This window comes from Onthophagus taurus, chromosome 3 (assembly GCF_036711975.1).
Source record: "Onthophagus taurus isolate NC chromosome 3, IU_Otau_3.0, whole genome shotgun sequence".
In the NCBI taxonomy this organism is placed as follows: domain Eukaryota; kingdom Metazoa; phylum Arthropoda; class Insecta; order Coleoptera; family Scarabaeidae; genus Onthophagus; species Onthophagus taurus.
In genome coordinates this window covers 4,846,856-4,864,863 of record NC_091968.1, presented here as the reverse complement: position 1 = coordinate 4,864,863, position 18,008 = coordinate 4,846,856, and the positions used below count along the sequence as shown (strand labels likewise).

The following is an 18,008-nucleotide window of genomic DNA, read 5'->3' as shown; positions in this document are numbered from 1 at the left end:
ACACTATTTATGTTAGTATACTGCTATGGCAACAATGTTAGTAGAAATAAAACGCAAACTACAGCAACTATGATGTTTACAAATAAAACATAGAGCCGTGTTATAACTGTATGTAGACTTTTTTGAGTTAAAAATATGATTATGTTTTGTGTTTTTCATTATAAATAATAAGTTATACATATTTATGTAAAATATTACAATAATACACACTTCTAATATCCTTCGTTTAAAAATTTCATTGAATTACATTTCAGGAGCTGAGATATTATGATTTTCTGGGGTGTATGTAGACTTTATTGTACCACTGTATGTGTTTTGCTGTAACATTTTAACCACGTATTCTCTGTAGGGTTAATATTAATTTATATACTATGGTAATTTAAGGAGTAGTTTATGCGTATAGGTGAAAATAAAAGTATAAATTGAGTAATAACAATAAAAATTGTTTAAATTTTTACTTATTCTATATATTAGGCAACCCATATTACACTTTAAATATGGCTAACTTCAATTGACACGTATATATAACCTAACTTTTTGACATATTGCGTCAGGTTAAAAATCAATTTTAACCCGGCAAATCATTAATAAAAGAAATGGCAAGTTTAAGTGAAAAAATTCTTCAATATATCTCAGAAAACGATGAGGTAACCACGTTAAAATTAGCGACCGTTTTTAAAGAAGACCATCAAAAAGTAATTGGGGCCCTAAAAAGTATTCAAACATACGGGGATTTAGTCATTGCCGATCCTTTAAGTGATAAAACGTTGGGTTTAACAGAAGAGGGTGTGTTGTTTGTTAAAAATGGAAGTCATGAAGCTGTAATTTATAATGCAATACCCGAAGATGGAATTAATCAAAAGGAATTGATGAATTTACCAAATGGAAAGATTGGGTTTAGTAAAGCGATGTCTTCAGGATGGATTTTAGTTGATAAAAGCTCTGGTCAACCAATCGCTAAAAAGAAAATCCCCGAAATTATTGATACAGTACGAGACCATCTTATTCAAATTTCCCAAAATAATTGTTCAGAAATCACCGATAGCTTAAAACAAGAGTTTAAAAAGCGGAAATTAGTGCAAGAAAATACAATTAAATATTACTTATTAAAAAGAGGGCCTGAATTTACAACAACTTTAGCTAAATTAGAAACTGATTTAACTTGGGAAATGTTGAGTACAGGAAGTTGGAAAAACCTAAAATTCAAAGATTATAATTTAGATGCTTTGGGTGTTCCACCCGAATCTGGATATCTACACCCTTTACTTAAGGTCCGATCGGAATTTCGCCAAATATTCTTAGAAATGGGATTCTCAGAGATGCCTACTAACAAGTATATCGAGAGTTCTTTTTGGAATTTTGACGCTTTGTTTCAACCGCAACAACATCCTGCACGAGATGCACATGATACCTTTTTCATATCCGATCCACAAATAACTACGAAATTTCCTATGGATTATTTAAAAAAAGTTAAGGAGGTTCACAGTAACGGGGGTTATGGTTCTATTGGGTAAATTAAATTTAGAGAAAAATTCAAGAATCTTCATATTGTGGCTTAAAAATCGACGATTTTTTTTTAATCAATGTGAAATGACCCAAAAGACACGTTAAAAGTAAAAAGAAAGTGCGGAAAAGTGTAGAAAATACCAAAAAATCACGTTAATTTCGATGTGACGTCACGTTTTGTGACGCAAGGCTAAACCTAAAGTCCCTAGATTATTAAAGTACCGCGGTTTGCCGCCATTTTGGCTCGAATGTCAAGCGGGAAATTTAAAACTATTTCGTTCTGTTGATAATATTACACCAAATTTCCTTTTTTTTCTTCTTGTGGTACTATGAAAAGTCGAAAGCCTATCTTACTGCTATTTTTGCAACTCCAAAGACAACAAGACGACATTATTACACGTGGACTTTTTGTAAATAGGAGAACTTGGGACTGATTGTATGTCAAAATCCCCCCGTCAGATGGCATTAGCGTCTATACTGAAATAATTTAATTAAACTAACAATTTTATTATTAATAGTGGGAATGATGAGAGACAGTAATAACAATTATTACCAGTATCATTCTTTTAATTTAAAAAGTTTAGATTCCAATTCGTCTTATATTTGCCACTAAGAATTTTAAAAGTTGAAGTTTGTTCAGAATGACAGATGAAAACGTCATTTTAAAGTGATTTTTTGGTAAGAGTATAGTAAAGTAATAATGGTATGATTAAATAAGTAGATTATAATTGACATTATAACTTTGTTTCAGTTAACGTTATAACTGGTTGGAAGTTCGTCAGATGCAATCTCACATGTCATATGATGCAGTGATATTCAAATGTGGCATCATTATTTGACAGGTGTAATTGTCATAGGTAATTGCATCTGAGGAATTCCCAACCAGTCGGAACGTTAATTGGAGCCACATAGTGGCTCCAAACAGTTATGCTGTGGTTGGCGCTTTTGTATATAAATCCAATCCAATCTGTATTCTAGTGGCTCTGTTCTTAGATGAATAATTCCAAAATATCCCCAATAGATGGCGCTATATGCGTTTCATTTTTAGTGCGAAGTTTTTGTTTAGACAGTTGAAATTTTACGAAACTATTTTCTATGGAATGGTTCGAATACACAGGCTTCATGAACCGCGGTATTTTGATAATCTAGGGATTTTAGCTAAACCCACTGTCACTAGAACTAACGTTAGACCTACTACTAGAAACCTTCAAGCTTAGCCATCTTAAGAGACGCATTGCTAAACCTGTATGTTTCTAGTTCTAGGTCTAGTGTTAGTTCTAGTTTTACACTAGCACTATTACTAGAACTAACACAAGACCTAGAACTAGAATCATTTGGGTTTAATCGTCTTGAGAGACGTGCAGCTAAACCCAAATGTCTATTGTATTAGTTCTAGTTTTACACTATCACTAGAATTAACACAAGACCTAGAACTAGAAACATTCGGGTTTAGCCCCACGTCTCTCAAGACGGCTAAAGCCGAATGATTCTAGTTCTAGGTCTAGTGTTAGTTCCAATTTTACACTTCTAGTTCTAGGTCTAGTGTTAGTTCCAATTTTACACTAGCACTATCACTAGAACTAACACAAGACCTAGAACTAGCAACATTCGGCTTAAGCCGCACGTCTCTCAAGACTGCTAAACCCGACTGATTCTATTTCTAAGTCTTGTGTTAGTTCTAATGCAAAACTAACACTAAACCGAAAACTAGAAACATTCGGATTTAGCCCCACGTCTCTGAAGACGGCTAAACCCGAATGATTCTAGTTCTAGGTATTTTGTTAGTTCTAGTAATATCGCTAGTGTAAAACTAGAACTAACACTAGATCTAGAACTAGAAACATTCGGGTTTAGTTCAATAAAAATACACAACATAGTGATATCTTATGCTAACTAGTGCTACCAGAGACCTGCAGCGAATGGTTCAGTCATAGTGAATCATATTAATCGATTCGCTGTTACTATGTTTCTTTCATTCGTCAATAGAACCGCGAATCATGTAGTGCCGTGCTCATTCAAAACCAGGGAATGGTTTAATATCATTCGCGAAATAGACATTCGAAAAGTTTCCGTATAACGTATTAAAATTTTGCTGAAAAATTGCACAAAGTAACTTGTACAAAGTTGCCTAAAAATTATCAGAAATATTCCAAAATTAGTTTAAAATTATTTAAAAGCTCAAAATTTGTCCAAAATCATTTAATGTTGATTATGTAATGTAAACTTATCTAATTATTTAAAATCGCAAAAATGTGTATTAAGTACGTAAACAGAGCTTTTATTATCTTTCATATCTTTTACATTATAAGATTTTTAAGGTTTAATTCAAAAATTGTTAACGGTTTTTTCGTGATAAAAGTATTTACTATTACTACGTAAAGTCATTTTTGATACAGCATCACATTGGAAAAGGATTATTCAAGGGAATGTAGATAATTTTAGACACATTTTGACAATTTCAGATATTTTTGTGTATTCAATTTGATCATTTTAGGTAATTTTATAACATTTCTCAGTTTTGAACAAGTTTAACACGTTAGCTGCCAAAGTGAATTTAATAGTCTTGCCAATAACGCCGTGTCCACCCATTTGGGTGGACGTGGCAGCGAACGTGTTAAACAAATTTAAACAAAAATTTTAGACAAATTTTGCGAATTAATACAGATTGATTATTGTTAGTTAAAGAAATGGAGTTATGTCAAATTGATCTCAGCATTATTAGTTGTAAAATGTCAAAAGATAAGAAAGTTGCAGTTTTTTTCCCTTAACTTTAAAGGGCTTTAACTTGGAGAATAAAGGATTTTGAACAAAAAGATATATGAAAGACGAGGGATGTCTTTCATATATCTTTTTGTTCAAAATCACTCATTCGATCATTTTGGACAGTTTTGAACAAGTTTGGATGACTTTATTGTAGACGAAGTAGATAATTTTAAACAAATTTTACACTTTTAAATAATTTTGAACAAGTTTACATAATTTTAGATACGTTTTGAATCTTTCAGCCTCATTTTGATCATTTTAGACAATTTTGAACAAGTTTAGACAAATTAATTGTAGACGAAGTAGATAATTTTAGACAAATGTTGCGCTTTTAAATAATTTTGAACAAGTTTACATAATTTTAGATACGTTTTGAATATTTTAGCCACATTTTAGACAGTTTTGAATAACTTTAAACAGGTTAATTGTAGACGAAGTAGATAATTTTAGACACATTTTGCGCTTTTATGTAAATTTCAATAAGTTTACATAATTTTAGATACGTTTCGAATATTTAAGCCACATTTTGATCATTTTAGACAGTTTTGAACAAGTTTACACAAATTAATTGTAGACGAAGTAGATAATTTTAGACAAATTGTGCGCTTTTAAATAATTTTGAACAAGTTTACATAATTTTAGATATGTTTTGAATATTTTAGCCACATTTTGATCATTTTAGACAGTTTTGAACAACTTTAGACATGTTAATTGTAGACGAAGTAGATAATTTAAGACAAATTTTGTGCTTTTAAGTAATTTTGAAGAAGTTTACATAATTTTAGATACGTTTTGAATATTTTAGCCACATTTTGATCATTTTAAACAGCTTTGAACAACTTTAGACAAGTTAATTGTAGACGAGGTAGATAATTTTAGACAAATTTTGCGCTTTTAAATAATTTTCAACAAACAGATAATTTTAGATACGTTTTGAATATTTTAGATAATTTTGTATAAGTTTAGCCAAATTTAGATAACTTTGGATAAATCTAAATTGTGTCTTAAATTCAATTTAATATTACTTTATTTGCGAGATGTTTGGTATTAAAGTAACAACGACTGTATACAAAAGCACTACTGTGTACGTGAGGCAATGAATCATTTTAAATGATTCACGAATACTTTTAACCATTCGCTGCTTTTCGTTAGACATGAGAGAGACGCTTACTGCATGATGTTGTAGAACAACACTGCAGCATATTCAGCAAATCGTGTGTTACTTTTCAGCGTGCTCTTGATGTCTTAGTGTTGATTCACCATTCATTTTTCTGTGAATGTTTCATTTTGGCGAATGAAACTATTCATGCAGGTCTCTGTTACCTACCACTGCCCGAGAACTAAAAACATTTTGGTTTAGCCCCATGTCTCTCAGGACGGCTAAATCCGAGTGATTCTAGGTCTTGTGTTCTAGTGCAAAACTAAAACTAGCACTAGACCGAAAACTAGAAACATTCGGATTTAGCCTCACGTCTCTCAAGACGGCTAAACCGGTTTAGGTTCTAGTGACAGTGATAGATAGCGGTAGTTAATATAAGATATCACTATGTTGCATATTTGTATTGAATTAAGCTAGTTTTACACTAGCACTATCACTAGAACTAACACTAGACCAAGAACCAGAATCATTCGGGTTTAGCCGTCTTGAGAGACGTGTGGCTAAACCTGAATGATTCTAGTTCCAGGTCTAGTGTTAGTTCTAATAATAGTGCTAATGCAATACTAGAACTAACACTAGACCAAGAACTAGAAATATTCGGGTTTAGCCGCCCGTCTACCAAGACGGCTAAACCCGAATGATTCTAGGTCTTGTGTTAGTTATAGTGATAGTGAAGAACTAGAACTAACACTAGACCAAGAACTAGAAACATTCAGGTTTAGCCGCACGTCTCTCAAGACGGCTAAACCAGAATTAAACTAACACTAGACCTGGAACTAGAATCATTCGGGTTTAGCCGTCTTGAGAGACGTGCGGCTAAACCCGAATGTTTCTAGTTCTTGGTGTAGTGTTAGTTCTAGTGATAGCGCAATACTAGGTCTATCGTCTTGAAAGACGTGCGGCTAAACGCGAATGTTTCTAGTTCTAGGTCTAATATTAGTTCTAGTATTACACTATCACTAGAACTAACACAAGACCTAGAACTAGAATCATTCGGGTTTAGCCGTCTTCAGAGACGTGGGGCTAAATCCGAATGTTTCTAGTTTTCGGTTTAGTGTTAGTTTTGCATTAGAACTAACACAAGACCTAGAACTAGAATCATTCGGGTTTAGCCGTCTTGAGAAACGTGCGGCTAAACCCGAATATTTCTAGTTCTTGGTCTAGTGTTAGTTTTAGTATTGCATTATCACTATCACTAGAACTAACACTAGAACTAGAATTATTCAGGTTTAACCGTCTTGAGAGACGTGCGGCTAATCCCGAATATTTCTAGTTCTTGGTCTAGTGTTAGTTTTAGTATTGCATTGCGCTAATGCAGTACTAGAAATATCACTACAACTAACACTAGATCTAGAACTAGAATCATTCGGGTTTAGCCGTCTTGAGAGACGTGCAGCAAAACCCGAATATTTCTAGTTCTAGATCTTGTGTTACTTCTAGTGATAGTGTAAAACTAGAATTAACACTACACCTATAACTTGAAAGTTTCGGGTTTTGCCCCAACTACAAAAAGTGACGTCACGTCGAAACTTTAAAATGATTTTTCGGTAAGTTTTACACTTTTCCACCCTTCTTTTTTATTTCTAACGGCTTATTTGAGTGATTTCCTGTCGATAATTTAATTTAAGCGACATGATGATTCTTGAATTATACCAAATTTAGTAACTAAAATAATTTTATTAACTAATTTGATTTTATTTTAGGTACCGATACGATTGGGAACTGTCTGAAGCACAAAAAAATCTTTTACGAACCCATACCACAGCAGTGAGCGCAAGAATGCTTTATAATTTAGGTCAAGAAAAAGAATTCCACCCCGTAAAATTTTTCAGTATTGATAGAGTTTTTCGTAACGAAACTTTAGATGCAACACATTTAGCTGAATTTCATCAAGTTGAAGGGGTTATTGCTGATTACAATTTAACTCTTGGTGATCTTATCGGGGTTTTCACCGAGTTCTTTAAAAAATTAGGAATTACCGAATTAGAATTTAAACCTGCTTATAATCCTTATACTGAGCCAAGCATGGAAATTTTTTGTTTCCATAAAGGTTTGGGGAAATGGATCGAGATTGGAAACTCAGGAATTTTTAGGCCGGAAATGTTACTCCCGATGGGTTTGCCTGAGGATGTTAGGGTTTTAGCTTGGGGGTTATCTTTAGAAAGACCGACTATGATTAAATATGGATATAATAATATTAGAGACTTAGTGGGGCCAAAAGTTGATTTAATGATGGTCCAAAATAGTCCAATTTGTAGATTAGATAAATAAATTTGACGTTTATATTTAAACAATAAAAATATATGGGTTAATATTTATAATTTGCATTTTTTAATAAAACTTTGAATTTTTTTTTTGTAATTATTGTTGTTGCTTTTGAAATGAAAATTATAAATTTAAATAATTGTTCGTTTTATTGTTATTTTAGAAGAATTTTGACTGGTTCTATTATTTTGTTGGTGTTTGGATTTTTTTTCTCCCAATATGAGTAATTCCGATAATTTTCAAGAAATTAAATTCAATGAACGCTTTAATGAAAAACTTTCAAAAGTTACGGAAACTGGAGATGGTATTAAATCAATCCGTACGAATTTTAGTCATTTTCCACAAAATCCAATCAAAAATGATGTAAACTCGTTCAAAATTACTTAAAAACACAAAATTTGTCTAAAATTATTTACTTCGTCTACAATTAACTTGTCTAAAGTTATTCAAAACTGTCTAAAATGATCAAAATGTGGCTAAAATATTCAAAACGTATCTAAAATTATATAAACTTGTTCAAAATTACTTAAAAGCGCAAAATTTGTCTAAAATTATCTACTTCGTCTACAAATAACTTGTTCAAAACTGTCTAAAATTATCAAAAGGTGGCTAAAACATTCAAAACGTATCTAAAATTATGTAAACTTGTTCAAAATTATTTAAAAGCGCAACATTTGTTTAAAATTATCTACTTTGTCTACAATTAACTTGTCTAAAGGTGTTCAAAAATGTTTAAAATGATCAAAATGTGGCTAAAATATTCAAAACGTATCTAAAATTATGTAAACTTGTTAAAAATTATTTAAAAGCGCAAAATTTGTCTAAAATTATCTACTTCGTCTACAATGAACTTGTGTAAAGTTGTTCAAAATTGTCTAAAACGATCAAAATGTAGCTAAAATATTCAAAACGTATCCAAAATTATGTTAATTTGTTCCAAATTACATAAAAGCGCAAAATTTGTCTAAAATTATTTACTTCGTTTACAATTAACTTGTCCAAACTTATTCAAAACTGTCTAAAATGATCAAAATGTGGCTAAAATTTTCAAAACGTATCTAAAACTATGTAAACTTGTTCAAAATTATTTAAAAGCGCAAAATTTGTCTAAAATTATCTACTTCGTCTACAATTAACTTGTCTAAAGTTGTTCAAAAATGTCTAAAATGATCAAAATGTGGCTAAAATATTCAAAACGTATCTAAAATTACGTAAACATGTTCAAAATTATTTAATAGCGCAAAATTTGTCTAAAATTATCTACTTCGTCTACAATTAACTTGTCCAAAATAGTTCAAAACTGTCTAAAATGATCAAAATGCAGCTAAAATATTCAAAACGTATCTAAAATTGTGTAAACTTGTTCAAAATTATTTAAAACCGCAAAATTTGTCTAAGATTATCTATATCCTCTACAATTAACTTGTCCAAAATAGTTCAAAACTGTCTAAAATGATCAAAATGTGGCTAAAATATTCAAAGCGTATCTACAATTATGTAAACTTGTTCAAAATTATTTCAATGCGGAAAATTTGTCAAAAATTATCTACTTCGTCTACAATTAATTTGTCTAAAGTTGTTCAAAACTGTCTAAAATGATCGAAATGTGGCTAAAATATTCAAAACGCATCTAAAATTATGTAAATTTGTCCAAAATTATTTAAAAGCGCAAAATTTGTCTAAAATTATCTACTTCGTCTACAATTAACTTGTCTAAAGTTGTTCAAAAATGTCTAAAATGATCAAAATGTGGCTAAAATATTCAAAACGTATCTAAAATTACGTAAACATGTTCAAAATTATTTAATAGCGCAAAATTTGTCTAAAATTATCTACTTCGTCTACAATTAACTTGTCCAAAATAGTTCAAAACTGTCTAAAATGATCAAAATGTAGCTAAAATATTCAAAACGTATCTAAAATTGTGTAAACTTGTTCAAAATTATTTAAAACCGCAAAATTTGTCTAAGATTATCTATATCCTCTACAATTAACTTGTCCAAAATAGTTCAAAACTGTCTAAAATGATCAAAATGTGGCTAAAATATTCAAAGCGTATCTACAATTATGTAAACTTGTTCAAAATTATTTCAATGCGGAAAATTTGTCAAAAATTATCTACTTCGTCTACAATTAATTTGTCTAAAGTTGTTCAAAACTGTCTAAAATGATCGAAATGTGGCTAAAATATTCAAAACGCATCTAAAATTATGTAAATTTGTCCAAAATTATTTAAAAGCGCAAAATTTGTCTAAAATTATCTACTTCGTCTACAATTAACTTGTCTAAAGTTGTTCAAAAATGTCTAAAATGATCAAAATGTGGCTAAAATATTCAAAACGTATCTAAAATTACGTAAACATGTTCAAAATTATTTAATAGCGCAAAATTTGTCTAAAATTATCTACTTCGTCTACAATTAACTTGTCCAAAATAGTTCAAAACTGTCTAAAATGATCAAAATGTAGCTAAAATATTCAAAACGTATCTAAAATTGTGTAAACTTGTTCAAAATTATTTAAAACCGCAAAATTTGTCTAAGATTATCTATATCCTCTACAATTAACTTGTCCAAAATAGTTCAAAACTGTCTAAAATGATCAAAATGTGGCTAAAATATTCAAAGCGTATCTACAATTATGTAAACTTGTTCAAAATTATTTCAATGCGGAAAATTTGTCAAAAATTATCTACTTCGTCTACAATTAATTTGTCTAAAGTTGTTCAAAACTGTCTAAAATGATCGAAATGTGGCTAAAATATTCAAAACGCATCTAAAATTATGTAAATTTGTCCAAAATTATTTAAAAGCGCAAAATTTGTCTAAAATTATCTACTTCGTCTACAATTAACTTGTCCAAACTTGTTCAAAACTGTCTAAAATGATCAAAATGTAGCTAAAATATTCAAAGCGTATGTAAAATTATGTAAACTTGTTCAAAATTATTTAAAAGCTCAAGATTTGTCTAAAATTATCTACTTCGTCTACAATTAACCTGTTTAAAGTGGTTTAAAACTGTCTAAAATGATCAAAATGTAGCAAAAATATTCAAAACGTATCTAAAATTATGAAAACTTGTTCAAAATTATTTAAAAGTGCAACATTTGTCTATAATTATCTACTTCGTCTACAATTAATTTGTCTAAACTTGTTTAAAATTGTCTAAAATGATCAAAATCTGGCTAAAATATTCAAAACGTATCTAAAATTATGTAAACTTGTCCAAAATTATTTAAAAGCGCAAAATTTGTCTAAAATTATCTACTTCGTCTACAATTAACTTGTCTAAAATTGTTTAAAACTGTCTAAAATGATCAAAATGTGACTAAAATATTCAAAACGTATCTAAAATTATGTAAACTTGTTCAAAATTATTTAAAAACGCAAAATTTTTCTAAATTTATCTACTTTGTCTACAATTAACTTGTCCAAACTTGTTCAAAACTGTCTAAAATGATCAAAATGTAGCTAAAATAATCAAAGCGTATCTAAAATGATATAAACTTGTTCAAAATTATTTAAAAGCTCAAGATTTGTCTAAAATTATCTACTTCGTCTACAATTAACTTGTCTAAAATTGTTTAAAGCTGTCCAAAATGATCAAAATGTGGCTAAAATTATGTAAACTTCTTCAAAATTATTTAAAAGCGCAAAATTCGTTTAAAATTATCTACTTCGTCTACAATTAACTCATCCAAACTTGTTCAAAAGTATTCAACATGATGAGGGGTGTCTTTTATATATCTTTTTGTTCAAAATCTTTTCTCCTTCAAGTTAAAGCCCTCTAAAGTTAAAGGAAAAAATGTGCACCTTTCTTATCTCTTAACATACTAACAAATTGTTAGCTTGATCACAAATAATAAAATAATGCTGAGATCAATTTGACATAACTCCATTTCTTTGACTAATAGTAATCAATCTGTATTAATTCATTTGAGCCTGTGTATTATTTTATTTTTTGTGATCAAACTAACTATTTTAGGAGAAAATGTCAAGAGACAAAAAAGTTGCGTATTGAATCTATCTGCTAAATCTATATCTAATTTTTGTAAAATATCGCTCTCAATAGATATGATTGCAAGATTTGCCAATTTATCTTGTCCCATAGTAGACCGCAGATAATTTTTAATTATTTTTGGTTTTGATAATGATCTTTCTGCTATAACAACTGAGACTGCAATTGTTAACAAAATCCGTAAAGAAATAGAGATATTAGGAAATGAATGGGTTCTTTCTCTGAGAAATTTTACCAACTCGTCCGTGCTTCGCGAAAAGCGCGCATTTCTTACACACCTATTTGCTGGAAACGATTCTCGTAAATTATGGAGTTCTATTAAATCCCGTATCAGACGTCAAAACATTTCGGACACTTTGGGTACACCTAATCAAATAAATTGTTATTTTCAATCGACACAGGTTAATTCTTCGGGTGATCGTGATTTGCAAGATTTCTCAGACAATCATCTAATGTTGTCTAAATTGCTCAGTTAATAATTTCCATTAAAACTGAATCAATTGGTAATGATAAATTTAGTAAAAAAATGCAAGTACTATGATGTCCAACAATTCTTGGACTGGATTATTTTGATAATGCCTATCCCAAATAAATAAAGACAATTCAGGTCTGAAAGATATTAGGCCCAAAAGTATTTATTGTACCAGATTTATACGTTTCAGCTTTGCTCCTGCTTAAAAGTATATTATAGCTTTAAAGCTGATGAAGTGAATATTGCAGTGGATAGGATAAATACTGACTTGGACAATTTAGCAGTATATGCTCTGCTCTGTCTAACAGTTAACCCTTCCAAATCCTTAGTGGTTATTTTTAGGCCCAGCGGTGGCAGATTGATAGATGACTTACCTTTGTTAAACAATTTTCATCTGATTCTGCAAGGCGCAGACTACTAACTTCCTCTGAATTTCGCAATCTTGGTGTTATTATGGACTCTCGTCTGAGGTTCAAGAAACATTAATACGCTTGTTAGCGTCAATGTTTATTATTTAGTCAATAAATATGTTTATTATTATTATTATTCTGTTATGCAAAAGAAGATTTTAAATGTATAAATTAATTTATTTACACGATACATACAGACAAAAATACAGAGCTAGTGAGCATTCTGAAATGCAAATAATTTCAAACGAAAACACTAAAAATAAAAATTACAAATTACATTTCACTTTCATTTTAAATCATCATCGATGTAGGAACGAAAATGGCAACTACTTTAATTACTTTTTAATTTATTAAGGCACTTGTTGATAAAACCATTTCTTTAAATAAATTTCCCTTTAACTTAAAATTTGTTCATAAATATGTAGCACAAAATCACAGCAAAAATTGATTGGTACTTTTATTATATAGAAGTTTTTTTTAATTAGTTTCAACACTAGCTAAACAAATGTTTATTCTTTAAAAAGTATATCTGAAGGTCGTTTAACGAGCCAAATGTGCTCGCTTTTGTACCTAGACACATAGCCCTTTGATTATTATCTAAATTATTGTCATTATCACACTGCACTGGATGGTAAACGTGAATTAATCCTGGATCAGCACTTCGCACCACTTTTAAACGCGACATAATTGTGCTATCATAAAAATTAACATCTTCCATTCCCCAACCAACGATTGTTGTATTAAAACCCCCCAATTTAATAAAATCACTTTTATACAAACTAACAATCCCAAACCCAAATTGTCTCCAAAAACCATTATCTTCATTCAACAACGACTCATTTTCAAACAACTTATAATCATCGATATCATATTTTTTACCAAAAAATTCAGGATCATACATGCTATAAACAATTGGATAATACACCGAAAAATGTTGAATAGTATTTTGTCGAATTCTCATCAAACTTTTCGCATTAAACACAATATCAACATCGATAAAAAATAATAAATCATCTTGATTCGTTGTTTCAACTCCGAACTGCAACGCTCGACCGCGCGCGAAAGTTTCGTTCACCAAAACCGTTTTGATATCATAGTTTTTGTACTTCATTTGAACGTTTTCGATTAAACCTAAACTTTCCTCGTAATCGTAAAGATTTTCTTTATACAGCACGATGATTAACGTCGTTGGATCGTTCTCTTTGATGCAAACTTCTTCGTAAACGTCCATGAAACGCTTAAAAGTTTTAAATCGACCACTCAACGGAAGAATAAAATTAATACGTTTTTTCTTCGATGCATTTGAAGACGACGAATCGAATATATCTGTTAATTGAAGATTTGAACTTATTCTTGAAATTTGTTTGATGAGTTTTTCGTGAAATGGGAGGTTATTTTCGTTGGTTTCTTCAGTGTAGGGTTGATTTATATCGATTTCGCGAACTTCTATACCTGTTAATAAAATATTAATGATTTAGTTTATTATGACAAGAGCATAAAAAGAAGAACTAGTAGAGTCAATCCTGGGCTATGATAGTGAGATATGAGTCGAGATGGACTATTTGAGAAGAAGCACCAGAGTATCAAGAATGTAGCATGAAAACAACATCAACAGTGATAGATAGAATCAAAGTAAGAGTATATGGTGGTTTGCTGGGCGACGAAGTTATTTAAATGGGTTCCGCCAGCGGGGAAGAAATGTGGAAGATCGAAAAGATCCGGGAATGAAGGAATCGCAAAGGCAATGAGAGAGAAGCAACTCAAGGTAGAGGATACGCAGGATAGAGAGACTTGGAGAAAGATTACCTGTAAATGTTTGTTGGATATATGCGTGTCTTCGAACTGTAACCGTCATTTTGTGTCCTCTGTATTTTCTATAAACAAGTAAAAGATCCAAAATCACATCAACACCATATTTTGGATCTAATCTCCAATAACCGTAGTAAATGTCTTTGTAATCGATGATTCTTCCTCGTTGCTTTGAGTATTGGTTAATAATATCCATTGCCTTGTAGTAAATAAAAAGAAAGAATACAATGTTATAAAAAAATTCAATCAAACACAATTATTTAGTGTTCTAAAACATTCCAAAGTAGTCTTAGAATACAAATTGTGATATCTCTATAAAAGAACATTTTCCCACATCTGCCCGACAGATAAAGATTTATCTGGGGTGCTTTCTTATCGATTAAGTTTATCTTCCTGCTTTTTATACAGTGAAATAAAAATATATTTCCTAGTTACTTTGTCCTACATAAAATGCAACATGTTTATATATACATTTTGACATTACTACGAGGAAACTAGACTAACACTACGACTAGAACTAATCCTTAACCTGCAAGTTAACGATACTGTAATTCATAGCTCAAGAAAACTTAAGTATCTAGGAGTGTTTCTTCAAAGACATGACCATAACCGATTAACAACTAAATTGTAGAGGAAGTAACAACTAAAGCAAATTTTATGTGAACCTAAAAAAGAAAATCTCGGAAAGGATGGCAGAAATGGGTTTGCGGCTGGCCATAAAAAACAAGAAAATGATTATCCTGAAGGGAATTTCTTTTTCCCACCATTGAAGGACATAGAAATAATGATGGAATAATAAAAGATAAAAAGTTGCCCATTGGTCAAATACTTGGGGCTGTTCCTGGACAAACACCTTTGAATGACCGAACACATAAGAAGGATAACAGAAAAGACAAGGGTAGTGCAGAAAAGCTTAACTAGAATAATGCCTAAGAAAGAATGGTATGGGAAGGTACTTTGAAATGCAAAAAATATGCTAATATGTTGAGATGGGTTGGAAGAAAATCAGCCATAAAGGTGTCATCTGCATACCGAATCTGCTAGCGTAAGAGAGAAATGAAAATTGGAGAAGTAGAAGCCAGGAAAAAGGAAAAAAAATAAAGACATAATGTATGCAAGATGGCAGAAGCGAGAACCCAAACGGAGAATAACACCACCCAATAATGAAATTAAGATATTATAAAACACCCCCTGGTATACGATCTTTGGGTGTATTAGATTTGAAAGAGAAAGAAATGAGTTGGAACTGAAAGTAGGACTGAGGTTCGAAGAGAAAAACGCAGCGAATCTCTTAGTAAGGGTATTTTGAGAAGGATTATAAAGGCGAAAAAACAGGAAGAAATGAGAAGAGGGTCCATGAGTTAGAGAACTACGCATTGTACAGGAAGAAAAATGGGTTACAGGAGAATTAAACAAATAAAAAGGTTAAATAGTGAAATGGTTCTAAAAGATGGGATACCATATACAAATAAAAACGAAAATAATGAAAAGAAGAAAAAAAACTATTGATCTCTCATTAGCAAATTGACAAGGGTAGACTTAAATCCCTGTAAAGTACACAAATCTGGTACGTGAATGATACTTAGGACAACTTGATAGTTTTGACAACTTATACTTAGGAGGAGAAATTCTAGCCTTTAACCTATATTCAAATTGTGCACATCACAACTATATCTTATTTTGTTTGTTAGGTAGGAAAAGTTCCCACTGGTCAAAATCTTATGATAGAGATCGAGCGTTAGCAATCTACGTCTATTTAACATATTTTACCAACCAATGTCACGAAGTTTATGCCAAATACGAGCATACTTTCAAATACTGTATACAAACCTCAAACAAGCATTCTGCACTCTTTGAATGCGTAGATGAGGCATGGTAAAGCGGAGCGCAGTAGGCAAAATAAAATAGAACCAATGAATCAACTAGCTGTTTCTTTAGTGTTAACGGCAAAGAGCGATGATGAGGGTATAATACACGGAGACTGGCATATGCTCAACATTTCGGTTAGCCGTGTGTCTCTTAAGACGGCTAAACCGGAATGTTCTTTCTTCTAGGTCTAATAATCGATGAAACTAATACAAAATGTACCTATGAAGATTAAATTTTATTTAAAACATTTTGTTCTCAACGACCGATTTCGATTTTTATATAATCGTCTTCAGGTTGTTTGCTACGAATTACTAATTCTAAAACCATTATATCTGCGATTTTTTAAGTGTAAGAAAAGTTATTTGTAAGATTTAACGTTTATTAGTGTAATTTTAACAATATTTTGACAAAAAAACACGACATAACCTCAAAGGAATTTTCTCTGTAACATATTAAAATAGAAGTGACATACCTCCATTTTTTCCTCGAGAATTGAATCTCTTTTTGACGGTAAATACATGTTAATTTTAATGCGTTTTTGTGATATTTCAATCTATATTTAATTCGTAGCAAACAACCTGAAGACTATTGTATAAAAATCGAAACCGGTCGTTGAGAACAAAATTTTTTGAATAAAAATTAATCTTCAGAGGTACATTTTGTATTATTTTCATCAATTACTATAATTTACCTGAAGACAATAGAGAAATTCATTAATTTATCTAGGTCTAATATTAGTTCTAGTTTTACACTAGCACTATCACTAGAACTAACATAAGACCTAGAACTAAAATCATTCCGGTTCAGCCGTCTTAAGAGACGTGCAGCTAAATCCGAATGTTTCTAGTTCTCGGTCTACTGTTAGTTCAAGTTTTACACTATCACTAGAATTAACACAAGACTTACAAAGACGTCACCTTTTCCAAGCAAAACTTTTCCTTTGCAAAACTACCCAATGCCTGTACTATTATGCTATGTTGCATTTTATGTGGGACAGTGCAAGTGCATAGTAGTTTCGTAACTATGGTTACTGCATTCATATATTGTAAGTTATATGAAATTCCCGGTATGTACTGAATATGCTGTACATCAGGAAAATTAAAATTGGACTGGCAGATTCGTCACTAGAAAACGATAAAAAGTTTTAGTTGCAATGGCTCCAGAAATTGATAAAGAAAGAGAGAGTAGCATTGATGTAATTCCATGTTCCATATGTGAAAATTATGGGAATCTCCAATCATGTACTAAATGTAAAGCAAAGATACATATATACAGGGAGAAGACGCGAAGGCCAGATTAGTGAAAAAAAATTTCTTCTTGCAGAAATTGAGCCAAATGTTGTGGTTAAAGTTACAACTAGAAATGTACTAGCTGTAGTTCTGAATGTAAACGAATCCGGTCTGTACAAGTTAGGAACGAATAAAGGGTAACTCGCCAGATATTATTCTCGAAATGAATTCACCTATGCAGAGTCAAAGTTTATTCGCCAGTCAGATGTGCCTAGTTTCTCGTGAACTTTATGAAAAGCGTCAGCTTTACCGTCAGGATCTAAACAACGTTTGGTTATGTGCCAATGCAAAAAGAGAAATTGCCATGCAAAAAATATGCTGTGAAATTCAAAATGTCATGGCAGCAGTGCTTGTAAGAACAAGTAATATTTTTATTACATGAATTTTGTGTGTTATATGAACAGTGTGATATTTCGTGGAATTAATTTATTAATAAATTTGAGAAAAAAC

At 31.1% G+C, this 18,008-nt stretch overlaps 2 protein-coding genes across 3 annotated transcripts in view; one reads left to right on the top strand and one right to left on the bottom strand.

Annotated features, from left to right (window-relative positions):
- Nucleotides 1–507: 507 nt before the first annotated feature.
- On the top strand, nt 508–7,833 carry LOC111417864 (phenylalanine--tRNA ligase alpha subunit). Its single transcript, XM_023050256.2, has 2 exons — nt 508–1,510; nt 7,132–7,833. Exons 1-2 carry the CDS (start codon nt 597–599, stop codon nt 7,697–7,699), a joined length of 1,482 nt encoding a protein of 493 aa, XP_022906024.2. The 5' UTR covers nt 508–596; the 3' UTR covers nt 7,700–7,833.
- Nucleotides 7,834–12,747: 4,914 nt separating this feature from the next.
- The window catches only part of LOC111417861 (Chondroitin sulfate synthase), a 28,046-nt gene continuing 22,785 nt past the window's right edge, over nt 12,748–18,008 (bottom strand). For both annotated transcript variants that reach the window (XM_023050253.2, XM_023050254.2), the window contains exons 5-6: nt 14,398–14,599; nt 12,748–14,043 (exon numbers count right to left, since the gene is read on the bottom strand). In XM_023050253.2, the coding sequence (XP_022906021.2) occupies nt 13,085–14,043; nt 14,398–14,599 (1,161 nt within the window). In that variant the 3' untranslated portion in view covers nt 12,748–13,084. The remainder of the gene's footprint in view (nt 14,044–14,397; nt 14,600–18,008) is intronic.

What these genes read in the sequence shown, in the direction of transcription:
- LOC111417864 (XM_023050256.2), top strand. Translation starts at nt 597, where the DNA reads ATGGCAAGTTTAAGTGAAAAAATTCTTCAATATATCTCAGAAAACGAT. An exon ending in GGGGGTTATGGTTCTATTGG is followed by an intron (nt 1,511 to 7,131) that starts GTAAATTAAATT and finishes ATTTTATTTTAG; the next exon opens with GTACCGATACGATTGGGAAC.